The sequence below is a fragment of the Desmodus rotundus genome, chromosome 10 (assembly GCF_022682495.2).
Source record: "Desmodus rotundus isolate HL8 chromosome 10, HLdesRot8A.1, whole genome shotgun sequence".
Classification (NCBI taxonomy): domain Eukaryota; kingdom Metazoa; phylum Chordata; class Mammalia; order Chiroptera; family Phyllostomidae; genus Desmodus; species Desmodus rotundus.
This window is the reverse complement of record NC_071396.1, coordinates 69,001,880-69,024,040: the sequence shown is the minus strand read 5'-3', so window position 1 is coordinate 69,024,040 and position 22,161 is coordinate 69,001,880. Positions and strand designations below refer to the sequence as shown.

At 41.7% G+C, this 22,161-nt stretch overlaps 1 protein-coding gene across 1 annotated transcript in view; it reads right to left on the bottom strand.

Annotated features, from left to right (window-relative positions):
- The window catches only part of L3MBTL4 (L3MBTL histone methyl-lysine binding protein 4), a 413,756-nt gene that overhangs the window by 278,274 nt on the left and 113,321 nt on the right, over positions 1-22,161 (bottom strand). The window contains exon 5 of the mRNA XM_053913420.2: positions 12,535-12,626. Coding sequence (XP_053769395.1) covers positions 12,535-12,626 — 92 coding nt within the window. The remainder of the gene's footprint in view (positions 1-12,534; positions 12,627-22,161) is intronic.

Genomic DNA, 22,161 nt, shown 5'->3' with positions numbered 1-22,161 from the left:
ATTTTCCAAAAAACTCAGCACACACAATCAAGTGATGACAATGCTAGGCAAGTAGGCAGGACCCGGGTCACGAGAAGTCTTATACGTCTCGTTAAGGACCTTTGAGTTCATTCTTAGTTGATGAAATACCAGAAAAAGCTTATAAGCACAGGGGAGAAAAAAACATTCTTGCATTTTATAAACATCTTACTCCTGGCAATGTGGAGAATTAATTAGAAAGGTGACAAGACTAGAAATAGGGAAGATGGTTAAGGAGGCTTTTAATATCTACCAATAACTGAGAACTTCTCATGTGCCAGGTAAAGCATCTAACTGAACTTCTTTAAGCCTTAAAATCCCCTGTATTGGAACTGTTACAATCTCCGTATCACATATGAGGAGACAGGCTCGGAAGAGGGCACGCATGGTCCCCTTACACAGCTAGCCAGTTACAACCTAAAATCTAAATCCAAACCCTGGTCTGTGTGCTTCACTGCAAAGGTATATTACACAATGTTGCAGTAGCCCGGACAAGTGATAATGAGGACCTCAATCAACGCTGAGCAAGAAGAGTTGGAATGGAGGGAAGAGACTAGATTCCACAGCTACGTAGGAGGTCAAACGGGCAGTACCTGACAACTGGCTGGATGCCGAAGATGAAGAAAGCAGGAAGTTTAAATGGACACCCAGGTTTCAGGCTTGGAAAAAATTCCCAAATTTTCCATAATGTGATCATTTTAGTTTTACGATGTTATTAATATCTACTGATAGTTTCAAGGACTTCATGGACAGCTCATTAACAACTGTAATTTTGATTTACTTTTCAATTCCAACTTTCTGATGCATTACTATAGCTTCAGTGTTCCCCCAGGTCTCTTGCCAAGAATCTGTCATCATAAGTGTCTATTCCGTGCAAGATACTGGAAAACTAAACCATGAAAGGTTATGAAACTCCTTCCTTGCTTTTCCCTCAAGAAGCTTTATGATTTTCACCTGAGCTAACGCTGAACCATATCAAGCATATATTAGAACCCCTTCTGGCTTTCTCTCCTTTTAATCACAAAGACAATGGAGAACTTGAATACTTTATGTATATATTACTTATATATATACGCACATATATATAATATGCATTCACACAGCACACATAACTCACATATGTACACACTTTTTTTCTATTTCTCTTTAAACTACACCTTACATGTTTTTAATGGTGAAACGGGGGTGGTATCCCTGATTTCTTCAGGGATTCCAGAAACCTCCTGAATTTTATACAAAATTTGCATGCAAACACTTCTCTGAGGAGGTTAGCAGTACCTTTCATTACATATTCAAAGGGGCCTAAGACCTAAAGAAAATTTAGAGCCACATGGCTATCCTTTTGGGGAATCTGTCATCAGTCGATCCGCTGACTGACTAAATAACGTATGTAGGAGACTTCGATAAGCAGAACACAATGGTTCATGCAGCTGTTCACCACAGATACACAGGCCAGGCAGCAATGCACGTCCGAATTCTGCTTCTTCCAAGTGACGCCTATTTTTGCCACTTACTTGTTAAGCTAATGGGGAGAAATCATCACCTACATAATTAAACATAATGCCCTGCAAAGCTTCAGTTAAGATGGCAGTGAAGGATGGCTGATTGTGTATTTTTGAAGTCTCATTTTAGAGAGTACTTCCTTGTTATTTTGAACACTTTTCATATATTAGTTCTGAATCCCAAACTGCTGTCGAGATTACACCGAGGGGCACTGCACAAATGGAGAACACAGAATTCGTGGCGTAACAAAGTTATACTTTAGCAAGTTAGTGAATGTAATTCCTACTGTCGCTTTAAAATCTATTCTACTACAATCTTAGATTTAAAAATTCTCATTTCTCCAGAACCTACTGACCTACTAATAGTAAGAATTTGGCTCAGATATGGATAGATAAATAGAGAGACAGACAGACAGATATAGACAGACAGGTAGATACAGATACAGATACATAGCGGTATCTCCAGTCACCCTAACCACTACCTGAATTACAGTCTCAGAAACAAAAAGCAGCACATACCAGAGTGGGTGAAGTACTATTGAATTCAGGCAGCTTGACACCAACAAAGACCTTTATGAACAAAGAGAAAGAACCCACACAGCATTAAATAAAGAACTGCATAGACAGAACTTTTTAAAAAAACTTCGAAAGTTGTCTGATAAATCGCTGGCCATCGCTGAGCGGATTCCACATATTCTCTTAGTCTAGAATCTGACACAATAAACACACACGTTTCCTTCCTGAAGGACCAAACCCTCTCAGGGAAATACTTCTAATATAAATTTCCTTCAACTAAAGAAGAGAAGCTGTAGAAATGGTCTCTCCTTGATTCTGAATCTCACTATTTTCTTCTTCTAGTATCTCTTCCTCTCAACAGCGGGAAGTGCAGACAAGCAGCCCTGCCCTGGCTGACCAGCTCCACCACTTCAATCTGCTGAACCATTTCACAGTTATCCTGGTACTTTGAGTCACACCATTTCGGAGAAGTGGATTCCAAGAATAGGAAGTTTCCGAGCCACAAGATCAGGATGTATGTTCAGTTTTGCCCCAAACTCAGAGCTTCAGGGAATATGAGAAATAAACACGAGTCAGAATTCACCCTGTCCTTCAGGGTCCCAGCACTTAATCAGCTTAAATGACTTTATGTTGTAAGGCTACATTCTAGTTTTAAAACACACTTCCTTCTCTGCCCTTGATATGACTTGTGATTTAAACCCTGGCCAAACATCTAAATATAACACACATGGTATTTCTCTTTTATTTTTTTCTGGAAAAACTGTTAAATGCCAATGAAGTTATCTTAAAACTGGATGCAACAAAATACATACAGAAGACAAAAACAAACCAGTAAACAAACAAGCAAATAGTTCAGGCAAATAAAAAGAGAATGTCGGCCCTGGCCAGGTGGCTCAGCTCATTGGAGTGTTGTCCCGTACCCCAAAGCTTGTGGGTTCCATCCGCATTAGGAGGCAACCAGTCAACGTTCTCTCACATTTCTCTCTCTCTCTTCCTTCTCTCTAAAATCAGTAAGTAAATCCTCAGGTGAGCATTTAAAAAAGAGAGAGAGAGACAGAATAGAGACGAGGCTGTATTTGATTCTGAGCATGTCAGAATTTACTATATAACGAGGGATCGCATTACAGTTTACACAACCACTAAGGAAGCCATGCATGGCGATCATGGGACTCGTGGTTAACAGAGTATTGCCCAAGGATCTATATTAAAACTAAGATAGTGTTCTCAGTGATTATTAAGTAATTCGGAAGCATGTTCAAAGCACAAATAGCTTGACATCTGACTGAATTGTTTTGGCTGGAAAGGCTCTAGGTATCTCACATAGTTTTACAGGAAGTTATAATAAACGTGAGTTTTTATAGCAGCGTTTTTCTGCACCTGCACTGATAAGTACAAATCCAGACTTTATCCAAAACAAAACACACACACACACGGAGGTTTTCCAAATTCTATTTAAAGTACTGGTGTATTTAGAAAACTTAGATTTTTAAAAACTAATATTCGGGTCTGGATGTAAAAGTTACATTTAGAAAGAAAGAGTGAGCTATTCCTTTTGTTTTCATTTTAATTAAGGAAGACTGGGAGAATATGAATGTGTTCTAGTAAGGCTCTCTTCCATCTTGGTCAATTAGGAGATTAAGTCAAAAGATGTCTTTGTTCCCCAAGTATTCCCAGCCACTTCCAAAAATACTCCCCCAATATCCTGCATAAGGAGATGGAATTTCCTTATTGTGATATAAAGTATTTCTTTCCAAAATCATAATAGATTCTAATACATTTTAATGGGGAAAGAGAGAGAGAGAGTAAGACATAAGAACATGGAGTAAGGAATGTCCAAGGTTAGGATGTGACTGAAGGAAGTAGGGGAGGCAAAGGGGAGACACCGAAGTCTACATAATACTTTTGCCAAAATGAGGAAATATTTCTGTTTTCATGAAGAAAGTCAGTAAGTTATCAACTGTGAAGGCTGGAGGAATAACAATATAATGAGAGAATATAAAGGTTTGGAACACCAAAATCTGCCAACATTAAGATACCAGAGGAAGCTCAAATATGACGGGAAGCTCAAAAATGCAGACAGGGCAGGGCATCCACCCTGAAGTACAGAGGAACACGAAAGCAAGATCAAAATGCCTCCTGTTGGTAGGCCGTGCTCGATGTAGGACAGGCAGGAGCATTGCTGCGGCTGAACCAAGGCAAGTCCTGACAACGATGAAGGTTAGGGACACCAGGCACTGGCTAGTGTTCTGAATGAATGCTACCAAGAAGAGCAGAGAGAAGGTTCTGGGGAGGGCAAAACACAAGGATCTGAGAGAAGAGTAATTTTAAAAATTGCATCCATTTAATAAACTATACACCAGACACTATAGTATGCCAGACACTTTATATACATTATATGTAATTCTTCAACAGTCCCTGAGAAGTGAATGATATTATCTGCCATTTTCAGTTAAATAAACTAAGGGTCAGAGAATTGCATCATAGAGTCCTTCCTCTATAAAGTGAGGGGAAAGTTGCTGGAAGGACTTAGTGAGGCAGCACATGTCAAAGCACCAAGCAAATACTAGGTGCTCCAAAATGTACCTCTCCCAGAGAACCACACAGCAGCAAGGAATTGCACCTACAGGTAGTCACACAGAATGGCATAAAAATTAACCATCAAAAACGTTAAGTACAAACATGATAAAGAGAACTACAATTTATAAAAACCATTATGGCAATAGTGTACAGGAAAGGTTAAAGGTGGGGCCAGCCTGGACAGAAAGACCATTTAAGAAAGTTCTGCTACCATTTATATAGGAAAACAAAAAACCAGGGCTTTACCATAAGCCAGGGCAGCACTGGTAAGGACAGAAAGTAGGAACTGAGGAAGTAAGAGGCAAAACTTGAGCAGACTAGACTGTCAAACATGCACAGGACAAAGAGAGAGGAAAAACTCAAGCTGGCCGCGAGGGGACAAGTATAGAGGGCCATTCCCAGCGACAAGTTGCTCAGGAAGCTGAACTATGGAAGGAGGCTGGGCGGATGAGTCCTGTTTGGATGCACTGAGTATTAAGAACTATGTGACATCCAGGTGAGGAGGAAGACCAAGAGAAGACCCAGAAGGTTAGGAATGCCACTGGGCCTGGTTGGAATGGAAATTAAGGAGGTAGATGAGATGGCCAGGGAGCCGTGCAGAAAAGGGCCCTAAGATTAAGTCACAGAAGATGAAAAGGATTTTCAGAAGAGCATGGCAAGGAGTGGCTCGGTATAAGCAAAATCAGAAGCTGACAGTGGACAGAGTATAAAAGAAGGACTACCATGCACTGGCTTTGAAATCCTAGAGGTCACTTCTACAGTGCAGTTTAAGGCAATGGTGGGAGCAGAGGCCAGGTTGCAGGAGGAAAAGTTTAGAAAAATCAAGAAAAGAGAAAGTACTGCCCTGGCTAGTGTGGCTCAATGGATTGAGTGCTGGCCTGCGAACCAAAGGGTCGTCAGTTCAATTCCCAGTCGGGGCACATGCCTGGGTTGCGGGCCAGGTCCCCAGTAGGGGCGGGGTGGGAACACCACAGGCAACAATATACTGACATTTCTCTCCCCCCCTTCCCCACTGTCTAAAAAAATAAATAAATAAAATATTTTTTAAAAAAGAGAAAATGCAATCTGCAATTTCAAGAAGCTAGACTGGACTAAGGAGGTAAGTCAGGAAAATGCAGAATAAAGGGGCAGCATTTTTTCTCAAGGATGGAATAGACTTAAGCATATTTGTATTCTAACAGGAAAGGCTCAGAAGAGAAGCACAATTAATTTACAAGCAGGACCTGAAGTAACGGATGGACTGAGGTCTCTGGAACAGCAGAAATGGGAATGATCCGGAGCACTACTTCCAGTGCAACAGGGAGGAAGGTGAGAGTAGGTGCCATGAGTGAGGTCTGCAGGAGAAAGTGGAGGAGGGTGTCATCTTATCCATCAAAGGAGTGACAGGAGTGACTAACCATCTTCTGCTGAGAGTGGAAGAAAACGGCTAAGAGAACCGCCCTCCCAGGAAACAGGGGACGCACGGCCTGGCAATACCGAAGCACAGGTGGGCACTGCCCAGCTTGGTGGCAACTGTGGGTTCCCAGGGCCACCAATTTGCAAGGCTTTGTGGGCTTCTCCAGCAGCATTTGGCAGCCTCAGTACAGAAGTTTAAAGGCAAACATGGTTCATCCAGAGCCGACATTGAGGCCGGTATGTATTAGAAAAAGACGACAGGGGAACAAAGGAGTTGCAGATCCTGGCAAAAGAATGGCTGAAATGAGGGAACCAGCGGGCCCAGACAGACTAGGGACAGATGTGAAGTCAGAAGGGAGAAAAAGAATTCAAAAACTACAAGTCTTAATTAGAAGAAAAACTAACTGGTCCCATGAAATGACAGTGGACAAGATGATGAAATTATGAGTTCAGCACTGCAAGTGGGGTCATGGAACAGATGCACTGAATTGAAAAGAAGTCTGGGTCCCTGGGTGGAGGCACTCAAGGCACTAGGGAGTTAGGTGGACTGTCACGTGGGCCAAGGGAAGTCCAAGAATGAGAACAGGAGTGGGGACAAGAGATGGGTCACAGGAAAGAGCAGAAGCGCCAAAAAGGTAGTAGTGTGAAGCCACACACACGCGCGCGCACACACACACACACAGAGTAACAGGAATGAAAACGGCAGGGATGAGGTGGCATAAACCTCAGTGGAGGGAGGGCTGGGTGTGGCCATAAAAGGGAAATCATGAGCCTGCAAGCAGCTATGATGGTGCTAGGCCTGCTGACCTTACAGGATGCAGAAGTGTGTCTGGTAGAGGGGACAGTGGGCCCTCAGGAAGCAGAAGCCAAGCTGTAGGGGGGGTTGGGGGAGGAACAGGTATGCATTCTGGCCGGAGGAAAAAAGGGACCAATATATTGAGCTGTTGAGGGTGTTGCATCTGTTTTACCACAGGAGAATGCTGCAAGGAAGACATCCCATGAGAAGTCACTCAAGCCAGGGGCAGGGCCACACCAGGACCACCAACGGAAGGGGGACAGCATTTGTGGGTGAGCAGAACAGGGGCACCCAAAGCCATCGACGTCCTGATCCCAGAGCCTGTGAATATTCTATCTCACATGACAAAGGTCCATGTGCTGATCTCTAAGCCTGTGAATACTGCATCTCATGGCGAGAAGTCCACATCGTAATCCCTGAGCCTGTGAGTGCTGTATCTCACACAGCAAAGATGCTTACATCCTAATCCCTGAGCTGTGAGTACTGTATCTCTCACAGCAAAGATGTCCCCATCCTAATCCCTGAGCTGTGAGTACTGTATCTCTCACAGCAAAGATGTCTGCATCCTAATCCCTGAGCTGTGAGTACTGTATCTCTCACAGCAAAGATGTCTGCATCCTAATCCCTGAGCTGTGAGTACTGTATCTCTCACAGCAAAGATGTCTGCATCCTAATCCCTGAGCTGTGAGTACTGTATCTCACACAGCAAAGATGTCTGCATCCTAATCCCTGAGCTGTGAGTACTGTATCTCTCACAGCAAAGATGTCTGCATCCTAATCCCTGAGCTGTGAGTACTGTATCTCTCACAGCAAAGATGTCTGCATCCTAATCCCTGAGCTGTGAGTACTGTATCTCTCACAGCAAAGATGCTTACATCCTAATCCCTGAGCTGTGAGTACTGTATCTCACACAGCAAAGATGTCCCCATCGTAATCCCTGAGCTGTGAGTACTGTATCTCTCACAGCAAAGATGCTTACATCCTAATCCCTGAGCTGTGAGTACTGTATCTCACACAGCAAAGATGTCCCCATCCTAATCCCTGAGCTGTGAGTACTGTATCTCACACAGCAAAGATGTCCCCATCCTAATCCCTGAGCCTGTGGGGACTGTATCTCACACAGCAAAGACTATTTTGCAGATGTGAATAAGTGAAAAATCTTGAGACGGGAGATTACCCTGGAATGTCCAGGTGTACCCAATGTCACCACAGGGGTCCTTATAAGAGGGAGGCAGAAGGATCAGAAACAGAGATGTGACAATGAAAACAGGTTGACGTGATGCGGGCCCATAGGTCAAAGAATGCAGATGGCCCTAGAAGCCAGACAAAGGGAGGAAAGAGATTCTTCCCTACGACCAGCAGAAGGAACGTAGCCTTGCTGACCCGTTTGTGACTTCTGGCTTTCTGAACTTCAGTAATAAATTTGTGTTGGTTTAGGCTACTACGTTTGTGGTAATTTGTTACAGCAGCCAAAGGAAATTAATGCAACACCTCATCTATATGGAATCCAAATTAAAACTATATTACTAAACCATAAAAGATACATGAAGAAATCCAAGAAAGTTTCAACTTTTCTCATAATAACTTTTATTTTGTTCTGAAATAACAAATTATTTAAAAAAAAATAAAAGTGTCCCTGCTTTGCAGGGGCCTAAGCACACATTTAGCATATGTACTCTGTAACCCAGCACTGGCTGGGTACAGAGGAACACCTGCCAGGGATAAAAGGCAGGGCTTTCTGGGCCAGTGACTAAGGACAACAGGGATGTGAGGCTGCGGGGACTCGCTGTCACCAGAACAGACAGTTCGGACCTCGGGCAAGCTGTGCTCCCTCTGCCAGAGGCCCAACAACACTACGGATGTGATTTGTCCCAGAGTGCTGGGGCTGGTACAGGCGAAGGTCGGGGTCTGTGAACATCTGGGTAACACTAGGGGTGAACGTCTGGTCCTCATGAGACTCCCCTGCTCTTCCCTATGCTCCTGCCAATGTGAGTTAGGCAGATGGTGGCTGCCTGGCAAGTCCATGTCGCTGTGTCAGAAAGGGCAGGCTGGGACAGGTGCGTCAGGTACATGAAAGGGGTGGGTACTAAGGGGGACATGGAACCATGAGGTTTAGAGAGCAAGAGGAGACACAGAGGTCTTCGAACATGGATAAATGGAAATTTCAAGTGGAGGCAATGGCAAGCGAGAGCCAGTACATGGATGGTCCCAACGGGCAGAAGCAGCTCTGGGCTGATGCCCATGTGGAGATGGGGCTAGACTCAGGCCTTTGGGTCCAGGCTGCCATATTTGGACGTCATGAGCAACGGGGTGAAAAGAATGCCTTAGGATTACATGGTATGGTCAGCTGATGGGCAGGGAGAGGCAAGAAAACATTTTGATACCAACCTGAAAATAAAAGAAAAATTATTTCAAAGTTTAAATCAAATCAAGATAGGCACATTTCACTGGTAATGAAAATAAAATGTTCTTAAATTTTCTGTCAACAGAAGGTATAATCCTTGTATATTCATTATCCCAGATGGTGATAAATAGTACCACAAATAAAAGTACTCTCCTAAAGAGTACACACATTTTCTGGACAGAAGAGGTGTCTGGTTTACACGATGAAGTTGATCGTGTGGGCACGTGTGTGCCTGAGTGTCATCTTCTAAAACTTGAGTATTAGTATGGAAAGTATAAACTAAAAGTAAAGCAATATTTTAATGTCTTTTGATAGTTTTCCATTTGGGATATGCAAACTATGTTAAGTGTTATTTTCAACACTCTGATGTCAAAAGATAAAAAGTTCCATCTCAGCTGGCAGATCTGAATACCATATTATAATATTTGCACAATGAAAATGAACATTAATGGTTAAAGAGCACAATGTCAATACAAAACAGGGTTCAGTCTGATGCTTCATGGGAGGCTGGCATCTGCTTTGGATCCTACTGAAACCTATTTTCAATTATAAACCATGCTTACTTCATCTTAGAATATAAACACTGAGTTACACTAACACTGTGCTTGAACACAAGCATCTTCTTAGATCACCAAGACAAACTAGACCAAATAATCAGTGCCTCGTTCTTCTCATTCGGGGTGGATGAGGTCCTCTCAGCATGGAATACCTAACAAACTCACTCCCTACCTGTCCATTCCACTGACTATTAACATTCTATCTCATACTGTTATCATGCTTTATAGGCATGTCTCATATCCCAACATAGATGGTAAGATTTTGAGAAACCGTGTCATAAATTCCTTAGTGTTTTAGTCTAGGTCTTACGTGATGCTCCGCACACAGACAGCCTTAAAAAACAGCAATAGCTGGACTGTTAAGTTATGACTAATGAGAAAGGCACCCCAACATATCAGACATATTTGCTTTCTCGTGTACTGTCACCTTCAGAGCTGACAGAGTTCAAAGGCATGAGAAAGTCATATTTAAGTAAAACTATTAGGCAAGGAATCATCAAAGACCTCATCCCCTACTCACCACTCATCTCCACTCAATGAACAGCCTCGCAGAGAACCAACCCCTATCCAAAGAGACCTACTCCTATCTTTACACGTTCCCAGACTGTCCTCTCACTTAGCACTTCTCAGTACTCTCGTGAGATCTCTATAAAGCCTAGGGGGAAAAGTTATATGACCCATAGTTAATTAATACAGAGCACCCAATATTGCCATAAATACTTATTTCGGGGACAGATATTCCACATTTGCCCCTTGTTAGTTTTTTAGATAACATCAGATCACAAGAGATACTCTGGGGGAGAAATTCTCTCTTCTGCAGGTGTTCTTATACTAACTGATGAACCTTGAAGGACTTAAAAGGAGAAACTCTGAAACATAATGTTAACACACTGACTGGCTGAGATGAGGGGGAGAATACAGGAGCTAGCCAGAGAATCTAACACTTTGCTGACATCAGACAAAACTTGCCTTGCTCTGGAAATTAAAACAAACTTCACCCCCAACACCCAAATGTCAGATTCAGTCCCTGCTGGAGGAAAGAGAAGATCTGTGTCCTAGGGTCCTGATCGGAGGACACAGCACAGGCCCAATTCCTGAGACACTACACCATTCATGGCCAAGTGTGTTTCATTAACTTCTAACTAAAGTCACTGACTGTTCCCTACATGGCTTCTGGCTGCCTTGAGACCCTGGGCACTGAGTGATTCCACCCAAGCCTGGCCTGTGTCTCCTCTGTGAACTTCACATCTTAGTCCCTGACTGGGCTACATCTACCCTCAGAGGTCACGGCACCTCTGGCCGGCTTTGGTCAGCTCCTGGGCTGGCCTGCTCTACCCTCCAGATCAGCAGTGACTGATCCAGCAAGGGCCTAGGAGGGGCATAGGGAGAGGGGGAAAGGGTGGCCACAAGTTATACCGCACAGCCCCAGTCACTGCAAACACCCTTTGAGGACCTTCAGAGGTTTCAGGAGTCATTCAACATTGACTTATGTGAGCTCACTGAACAGAGTAGACACCGAGGAAACATAAAAGTAAAGAAAGAAGAGATCACTTACCTATGGAACTCCCATACTTTTGATGGAAAAAACACACATAAGCCTCATCAAATGACAGCATGGTGGAGTAGCAGGGACCTGACTCAAGCGGGGACTGCACAGTTCTTAAAACCATCTGCCACAGTGGACCTCTATGCTACACACAGAAGCCCTGAGTAGGTTCTCAAGCTGGAGATTTCCAGGCTCCAGCCCTGAGGTTCCAATGTAGTAGGTCTCAGGAATACGCACACATCTGGGTTTTCCAAAGTTCCACACAAGTATCTGATGTGACCAATGGGTTCAGAACAAATAAGAGGATGCTCAGTATTTCTTAAATGTGGGCTGCTAGCACTTGGTTTCTCTTTCCCTGTTTGTGCCACCTCTTCTCCCTATTCTATTGCCATATCCAGGATTATAATTATTAGCCCTTTTACCTAATAAAAAGTACTAGATGTAACTCAACACATATAATGAAAAGTAAAGCAGATAAAAGTTTCAGCTAGTTAAAATGCAACATAGTGACGCAAATATGATGTAATTTTTAAATAAAAATTGGCCCTGAAGTACCGAAAACGAACTGAGAAGAATAGGGCAATGGAAGGGTTGGCGTCTGGGTGAAGACAATCCCGAGGCTACAAGCCTCGGTGCCTCTAGCCAATTGGCCAAGCAGGTTCACACAGGCTGCTCTGGGCATCCTTACCTTCGGGTGAGACATGCTTTAGGGGTCTCGCCGTCTCCTCTAACTTGCTGCCTGACCCTCCACTTCTATGCAACGTATCAAAACGGATCGCTCAAGCCTGATCCCTGGGTGGACATATGCAAGTAGTATCAGCTAATAAAAAGAAAGACAAACACTTTTGGAGTGTTTACCTTGTACATGTTATATCCTATGCCCTTTGCATGTACAATTTCTTTAATCTTCCAACAACCCAGGAAGGTAGGTACGGTACTTCCCCTGCTGTGTGGATGAGGAAACTGAGGAACAGAGAGACTGAGACTGAATCGTGCCTGCGGACACGGAGCAGGTAGGTAAGAGCACTGGATTTCAGCCCCAGAAGTCCAGCTGCAGAGCACACATCCGAAACGTTAAGGCTTTGATTAGCTTCGTTTTGTCATTTTCCTGCAACTAGAAATCAAGTAAGTCGGTGCACTCTGTTGTAGGCAAACAATTTAATGTTAATTAATTCTGCTAAGTATTGACTCCTTGCAAAAATATAAGACTGTCAGTAGATCACCTGAGAAAACAGTTCAATGGGTGCTGCCGTGGCATTCTGTTCTTTCAAGTACTGGTCCCAAGCCCACGTGTCCTGTGCAGTTGCTGACGGGACTGGGGAAAAAAAACACACAGACACACTCAATGAGTTTTCTTGAAACAAGTAGTGACAGAAAAATAATGAAATTTAACTGTAGACAAACCCAAGGAGCAGGCAAATTAAATTGGTAATCAGAAAACCCAGCAACCAATAAAAGCCTTCCCTCCTATTCTCTGTGAACATTGAGTAAAATCATCTAATGCCTCCACACTCGGCTTGTCCTATTGTAGAACAGGCTTATGAATATACCCCCCCTCAAGGAGACTGCTGGTGAACATTTAAACAGGTACCCTCTTACTCCTTTCACCGCGAGTGAACAAGTACAGTTCTCTCGAAGATGATTAGGTTAATTTTAAGGTGAATGACTTGAAAATTTTTTTATAATCTCCTATCACTTTACCTCCTTTCAGTGTGAATGTCAATTAATACAACCTGTCAGAAGGCAATGTGGAATATATGTCAAAAGCCTTAAAAATATTCCTATACCTGGAACCAGCAATTCTTCCAGGAATTTGTCTTAATACAATTATAGTAGATGTGCCCAAGGGACAAAAACAAGGATTTTTATCCTAGAATTCTTTATAAGAATGAAACACTGGAAACAAACCAAAGATCCACTAAGGGGGTTAATTAAATGCACTGAATGGAAATGTCATTTTAATAGTTGGCCATAGAATTAGTTGTAGTATATTGTTTAATGACAGAGGAAGGCTACATTACCAGTACACAACTAAGTGAATAAAAGCAGTTTAGAAAAGGAAATGGTCCTTTTTTCGTAAAATATGTAATGGAAATTAAAAGACTAAAATTCTATAAATCAAAACCTTAAATTAAGTCATCTTTAGGTGCCAGGATTATAAAATTTTTTCCCAATATTCTTTGTACTTTGTTTTTCTGCTTTTAAAATTTTTTAAATGAATACCTAAACTTTGTAATCCAGAAAAATATCATCTTTAAATAAGAAAAATCTGGCAAAAATAATAATTGTTTTTGAATTTATATTCTATATATTAGGAATTCCTCCTCTAGGGTTATTACATGCTAAGAAACTAGTCATGATAAAACTTAATGGTAAAAATACATGTGACATTATTACAGTTAAAATGAAAAATAAAATTAATATGGGAGAAAGGTTAAAGAAATTATAGTAAATATGTGTATATATGATTATGAAGTTATCAAAATCCATATTTTTAAATAAAATATCTTCAGAATTTTCTGGTTAAGTATAAATCAAGGTAAGGACACAAAACAGTATATATAATATGATATTAAATTTTAAAATACAAATTATATGTATTAAAACCCTCACTTATTCAACATACTTATAAGGCACCTTCTTTGTGCAAGGTATGCCTATATGTGTGTCCACAGAGGCAAACACGGGTACACGGAAAAGCAACTGTAGCCCAGGCTGGGTAGCTCAGTTGGTCAGAGTGTTGTCCCAATACACCAAGGTGGCGGGTTCAATTCCCAGTCAGAACACATAAAACAATCAACCAATGAATGCATAAATAAGTGGAGCAATAAACTGATTTCTCTCCTTCTCTCTCTCTCTTTCTCTCTCTCAAATCAATAAATGAAAATAAAACAAAAGCAATTGGAAAGAAACAGCAAAAAATTAACAGTGGCTACACTATAAATATTCTTTCCTTATTTGTTATTTCGTATAGTTTTAAAGTTCTCTATAAGTATTATTAATTAACCACCTAATAATTAATTCACACACAGTCACACACGCACACACATACACACATCCTTGGAGAAGACTGACTGAATTTTTTAACATTTATCTTTCTGCAAAATGTTCCTGAAGAAGGTACAGATGGTAAAACGTCAGAACTGCGTTAGCACTGGTGACAGGTGGTAAGATTCACTTCTAAGTCAAACATTTGAAATCTCTCAAGACAATAAAGCAAAATGATGGACTAACAAACAAAAATCCACCAACTTGTGCAGGAAAAGCTCATGTAGACTTTTAATCATTTAAAAATTATTTTCTGACCTCCCCTTAATGTGCCAAAAAGTATGCTGCCTAACTGGAATAAAAATATAATCCAATCCCTAGTCTATTGGATAAAAAGTAAATAATAATATACATCATTTTTCCTTTGGTATTCATACAGATCACTGACAAAAAAGAGAGTATGTTATGGTCAGGTAATAGAGAAAAATAATATTAATTCATAATTTTAAAATAGACTCAGCAAAGCATGCACATTAACCTCACATCTATTACTATATATCAGTCACAACACACTAACATGTTATTGCTAAGCAATACACTTACTAAAGCATGATAATTTTTAAAGCATTGTAATTACCGAGCAAGGCTAACAAAATTGTCATGGGTGGATTTTTCTCGCTTTGTTTGAAAACAGTGAGATCATAGTGTGACTCTCCTCAGAGCTCAGTCTGCTGGCCCGTTATATCACTTAAATATTTGCTATTTCTACCACAACATGAGATATTTTACTTTCCTAAACAGAGACAGCAATTTGATACATCCTGAAGATGATCTGGTAAGATAGTAAACATACCTATTTTTATATAAATGTTTTACTACACTACAATTATATGCTTTACAAAAACATAACAGCAGCGTTGGCTCTAAAGCAAATATAGATATCTCATTTTCTACAACAGCTGTAGAAAAAGAGATTGTATATAATTTCTCAATTTAATATTTTCAATTGTCATATATTATCATTTCACCAGAAGTAAATCATACCTAAGAACTTTTATGATCACGCAGGATGCAGTGAGCCTTTTAAAATTATCTGGAAAAGGAAACATATCAAACAATAACAACTTCCAGCGAATCCAATATTTTTGTAAAGCACGAGAACCACTCAGCAGTTCGGCGCCTGCTGATGAGACGAGGGGGAGCTGGCTTGCACCTGGAGCCCGCAGACGGCCCTTCCACCGGCACTGACCCTGAAGAATTCTGCCACCCCTTTTGTCTCCTTTCAGCTTGTTTCATCCCGTTTCACAAGGATTACATTAGCTGAAATGAACCCGTTGGGTTGCTCAGAATTAGAATGTAAGGTCCTAAAAAGAAGAGATTCGGGTCGCGCTCATCATTGTGTCCCTGGAGCTATATAATCGTCTCTGGCAGTAAGTACATGCTTAATGAATTACAGGGAAGGCCGGCAGGCAGAGTAGTACTGTTGAGTTTAAAAATGAATTCAAAGATATTTATTTTGCCTAACTCATTTCTCAATTTCCTAGAGGGGAGAAGCCAATTATGAGAGAGCACTGCTTCAGGTACCAAATTTACTTTATTCCTTATGCAGCTCTCTCAGACGTGCTACAGACAGGGCCTCCGTTTCACAGAATACCGGGTACACACACAGGTTTGTTAACCCTAATTCCTTTTGTTTTCACTATACACACTGGCTACAACGGTGTTCCAATTATTACTCTACTGCCAACCACTAATATTAATATGCGTTTGGTTGTATATTATCCATCACTTAATATACACCTATTACATGCCAGGCACTGAAGTAGGTGGTTGGGGGGTGCATCTGTCTGTGTGTATGTGTGAGCACGCGTGGATGTGCAGTGTGCATGTTCCACTTATGTTTTACAACATTGTATTTATAACCTGACTTTATGATTTGAAGAAACCGAGGCTTACAGAGGTCATACATCTAGAAAAGTCTGGATGGAAACATTTCTAGCCCGTGTACACCTGCTATATAACACTGCTTCACTTTAGCATACACAGCCAAGATGTAACAGAAATGTCTATTAAATCAGTAACTTTTTACACTCCAAATCATCATAAAATTAAGTCTGCCGGGAAATTAATAAACTCACTCACTGATGGCGGCTTTGTAAACTTGACTACAACTTTTAAAAGTTACATCAATAATACATATTTATAGCCCCAAAATAACATGTTAATACTGATTGCTCTATTCACTCCAACTTTAACACTATATTCTAAAAAAATGCAAAAGTAACAAATGCTGCCTTTACAGTAGCATGAAGTTTTGGAAAAAATCTAAATATCCAACAACAGAGGCCAAATAAATTATGGTTATGAAGATCACACAATATGACTTTTATATATAATAAATTAAGCACAGTTAGAGTACAATTTATATGGACTTTAGCATAAGAAAGCACACGTTTACATATGAATAAAAACCATTAAAAAACAAAGAAATGAAAATGTCTAGGTTAAGATGATGAGACTTGTCAAGCAATGCAAGACAAAGGCTGGCAGATTTGGCCCGTCGGGAAGCCAGCCCTTTTTTGCATTCACTTTATTACTTACACAGACAGCAAAAGCAACTAAAGCAGCCAGGAGCCTGTGTCCCTTACACAGAATGGCACTGAGACAAAAGGGCCAGACACCGCGATGTGGATGTTCAGCTACCCTGTTCCTGAGGAGCAGGTTTCAAGCTGCAGCTATGCTGTTTTACAGCTTGCAATTGAGTCCCAAGAGGGCAGCGGGTCAGGGAGTGAAGCAAAATGACTCAACCTCACCAGAGGTTGCCAGGAGGCAATAAGAAACCGTCTCAGGATGGCCTCCTAGGGGAGGCCTGTAGGCAAATGAAAAACGACCTGTAGCAGCCCCTCAGGAGACTCCCACGTTCTCATGTTCCAGAAGGGTCAAGGGCATTTTGTCAAGACCCACATCACCGGCGGGTAAGCACTGTCTACCTAGTCTGTGTGGAAAGGTACGTGCAGCATTTCCAGGGCACCATGGTGGGGCCATTCTCCTGCAGAAGTAGACGGATTTGGCTTTTAAAAAATAGAAATGCAACACCTTCCCACGTGGAAAAGGGTAGGGCCATCTCTTTCTTTGATCAGTAGGAGGTAGGGTATGTGTGTTTCCTTTTCTCTAAAAGCAAGAAAGAGGTCCTCAACTGACCCGTGGGCCTGAGGTGTCTGGTTTACTTAGCCTCAGCCAAATTTGCAGATCAGCAAAAAGCGTAACTTCTTTCACAAAAGGTAGCAATTTGTGCCTGATGAAATGACAAGATGACACATTTACACTTTACCACTCACTGAATTTTACTTTATTTTTCTAAACATACCTTGAGATTTGTTGGTCTATTCATCGGCTTAGCAATAGCAAAGACTAGAAATTGAAAGCAAAAGAACACGGAAGAAAATATGTCCAAGACAGCCCAAGTAAAATGTCAAGAAAGCAAGATGGCAGAAGCCAAGTTCACTGACCAAAGAAACATTAGGAGACGATAACAAATCGCTTCTAAACGCTTAGCTTTTTGTTATGCTGTTATCACTACCAGAAGTTCATGTCACCACGGACATGACACATTTGTGCAGTAAGCTTTTGGGAAAAAAAAAACACATATGGCCATGAACCAGTGTCCTCCACGGACCATCATTATTTTCCTTGTCTACAAGCCCAGGTAGAGGCCTACAGAAACTATCAACAAAGGCGGCGAGATGAGGAGAATGGCCCTGGACCCAGCCAGAGCTGCCACCAGACCGTTCACAGTGGGAGTCCACTACAGAAATAATGGCCCAAGCTACGGAGTACGAAGAGAAAGAATTCAACTGTAGACTTGGCAGTGGAGAAGCAGGGTCAGTTACTGAGAAAAACAAATCTACCAGTGTGGCCAAGCAAAGGAGCTAAGCAAAACATAAGCCAAGGAAAGGCGGTTTCTATGTTTGGATGGCTTGAAGGCAGCACTGACTAATTTTCTTCAGGGTGTGCACATACAGTATTACTTTATGAATGGATAGCCACACCACCCTGAGCCAGGCCATGCTTTCACTGAGAGCAGAACGTACACAGAGATACAGCTCTTCAAAGTACTCCTTTTACAAAGCACTCGCAATACGTAATGGGACTGCACAGCAACATCCCCTCTGTTGAAGGAGCTCACACTTTGAGTAGGACATATCCCAGACCACGTTCTCCTTAATCTTGAGGGATGTTTTTGATTATGTAATTTACAATTATACCTACTTTATCATTTTAAATCTGGAGTTCTGATTTACAGAGTTTACCTAACTTAATAAAAAAACTTTTATTTTGTATTTCAATTCTTTATATGAATACTCTTTCGTGTGTGTGCACTAGCATTTTTGTTTTCAACCCTTCTTATAAAAATCTAAAACATAAAAAGCATAGCATGCTGTCTAGTTATGTAAAGAGACCTAGTTGTTTTCTAGGCCTATGATTTTTTCAAACCTTTAGTTTCTCTCTAGCATGACCTCATTTGTACTTACGAAGATATCCTATGAGGAACCCTGGCGTCAGAAGCCCCAGAGCGGAACACTCTGGCCACTTCACACTCGGCCCACTCAGCCACAATCTGCCCCCTCAGACAGCACGTATTAAAAAGCACTGTAGACCAATGCCTCGCTTTGGCTATAAGAACATCCAGTTCTAGGAAACTGCACAATATTTATTAGTAATTTCCTGAACTAAAATTAAAAACAGCAGGGGGTAAAGAATGAATAAATTATCATTCTTAAGGACAGAACCATATAATCTCATGTCTCAGAACAATACCTTTCTTTTTTGGTCCAAAGCTTTATTGTATTTTTCCATTATCATTTCGTCCCCTTGTACAATCACTGCCTATAGTCCATGTCCATGAGCCCTTTTAAGCAATGCCTTTCTAATTCAATTAGCTGTACAACCCTTCACACCAATATTTCAACTTCATTTCAAAAGTTACACTGCGTACAGCTCCTTCAGGTAACATCTTAGAATATGTGAGAAAATCAATTGTTGGTAGCAGCCAACGAATTTTACAACATTCTGATATAAATAATGCTTTCCTTTGTGGTACCAACTAGAAATGATACAATTTTCCTAATGTTAACAATTTATCACTGCTGGGTAATAACCCTCCAAAGCAGCAGCTCCCTAAATATAACTCACTTCCATGCTCTCACATTTTAATAACTCTGCCACATCACTGCAGCAAGGACTTTTCCTAAAACATTTTTCATTGGCACATTCAGGCTGCTTCTCATTTCAGTACAACTGAACTTAAAAATCATGCATTGCTCATCTCCCTTAGCAAAGCAGGTACTGAGTGCTGGGAGACAGAGAAATGGACTCTTGTCCTCATATGGCATTTATTCTACAGGGGAAGACACACAGAGCAGACAAATGTCACCCCCAACCTAACATATGGCAGGACTCAATGTTTTAGTGAATAAATAAGCAGGCAAAGAGTTCTAATATGCAGCAAACAACGTGCCTGGGAACAAATGAAGAAGGATTAATTCTGAACAGAGAAGCTTCTTGGAGGCCATTGCTTTTTGAGACAAAGAAATTTAGCAGGCAATCCAGGAAGGAACAATAGCAGCAAAGCAGGAGAGACTGGAAAGGGAAGAAGAACTTCTGCAAATGCCAGAGTCTTATTTAGTAAGCATTAACATAAGGCTCGCAGGGATAAAGGGACTGAAGGCTGAGATGCTGGGTTATGAGAAGGCCAAACAAGATCCTGAAAGGTCCTGAAGTCTGCCTGAGGAGTCTGGTCTTTATGCTGGTAGGACAGCAAAGCACCAGAGACTTCTGAGTGGCAAACTGTATCATCAGAGTTTATTAATCAGTGCCAGGTAAGGATGAAACAGATGTGGGAGATGAAGACTAAAGACTGAAAATGATAACACAATCATCCTGGCAAAAAATAATGTGGGTGTTCTCTAAAGAAAGGTGGGAACGAAACTGAGAGACAATGCAGAAGTAAAATCTACAGACTTTAGCAAACAACTGCTTGGGAGTGGGGTGGTCTTCAGGTTCAATCCTTGGTAACCGTAAGGAGATTTAGCAAATTGAGGGAGCTAACACAGAAGGACATAGGAAAGATAGAATTATTTTCACAATTGTTGAATTTTAGGTATCTGACACAATCTGGGTGTATGGATCCAACGAAAGGTAATTCCAAAGTTTTCAGAAGGAGGCAACAAAGGAGGAAACGCTGAGGAAGAACTGAAGACAGAACGTGAATGTCCATGTTAGAGGTTGGTAAAGGAGCTGGGGAAGAAGCATGAGGAATAACCAGAGTCGGAGTATGCTCCAAGGAAACAGAGACCTGGAGGCCATGGGGCAAAGGGTTCCCCGAGGGCTGGAGGATCAGCACCATCAAGTGTTGAAGAAGGTCGGCTGAGAAGAGAAAGACGGGAGAAGCAGCTATGGGATTTGGCAGCTGGGGTGCCACTGTGACCTCAGAGAGAGAATTCAGTGGAAGGGTGAATCATGAAAAGGAAGAACGAGAAAGCAGCACGTGTAGCCCTCACTTTGAGAAACATACAAATGAAGAGCAACAGACAGGAAACATGAGAGCTTGAGAAGAAAAAAGAGTCAAGGAAAAATAATTCTTTCTTCCTTTTTTTCCTTTTTTAAGAAGAAATACAGAAAGAAGAGGGCATTTTGGTTCATCAGCTAAGGGAAATGAACACAGAGAAGTGAGGATCTTAGAGAATGGGGGAGAGAATGTTTAAGAATACAGGTGAGAAGGACCCTGAGGTGAAACGGCAAGTGATGAATGAGATCAAAAACAGTGGACTTTCAGACTGCTGGCGAAGAAGACAGAAAACACTGCGCTGAGGACCCTTGATCTCCCTCATGATGGAGGAGGGCATCCGCTAAGAGCCAAGTGAAAGGACAGAGCCAGCCCCATTTGCTATGGTGGCACCATTTGCCAGCAGGCCTGTGACCTTGTTAAACATGACCGCCATTTTTCTCTTCTGAGTTTATGTCCCCAGGACTGGAAATTATCGGAAATCAAGAACAGAACTAACCACTCCCTACAGCCACAGGCAGAAGATAACATTGGAACAAACTTCAGCCTCTGTTACAACACCTCCACAGTTCAGGGACCACACAACAGCACCCCACACCATTTTTAATCCAAATATAATCCAATAAAAGCTCAAAGCTCCAACCCCTCAATGCTGGTGCACCTCTCCACACCATGCCCCTCTCCTTTCCTGGAGTGTGAATAGAAACTTTACTCTCTACATTTTCTTCTCTTTGTGTTTCACAGCCCACGTCACCGACCACCCTAACCCCAAGGTTAGAGTGGTTATGTTGGGAGCACTAGGAGAGGGAGAGATGCAGAAATTCAACTAGGACTGAACAAACGAATAATACAAAGCAGTCCTGAGAGCCCCGCTCCGTTAAGCTGAAGATTCTGCAGAAGGGCGACTGGCACTGAGGGACTTTCTCCATCGGCTCTTGGCGGTCTGAGAATGGAGGCAGATGGTGAAGTCTGCGGACAGCTGGGAACTGATGAGGAGATGGCCAAGTGGATGAGAGATGCTAAGCCAGGAGAACATAAAATAAAATGTTTAAGGGGCCCAAACTAGCCTGGGAGGCATATGACATCTGAAAATAACTGACCGAGAACAAGCAGCAATGGAAAAGCTAAAATACAAGATAATGATACTTTTCAAAAGCTTCTAAAGATTCGAAGAAGTGAAAGGAACTGAGGGTTATGTGGGTGTGATCAAGAGGAGGATTTCAGAATTCAAAATTTGGTGAATCAACAGTTCATTCAACATAACATCTCTTTCTGGCACTATGCTCAGATGTTGCAA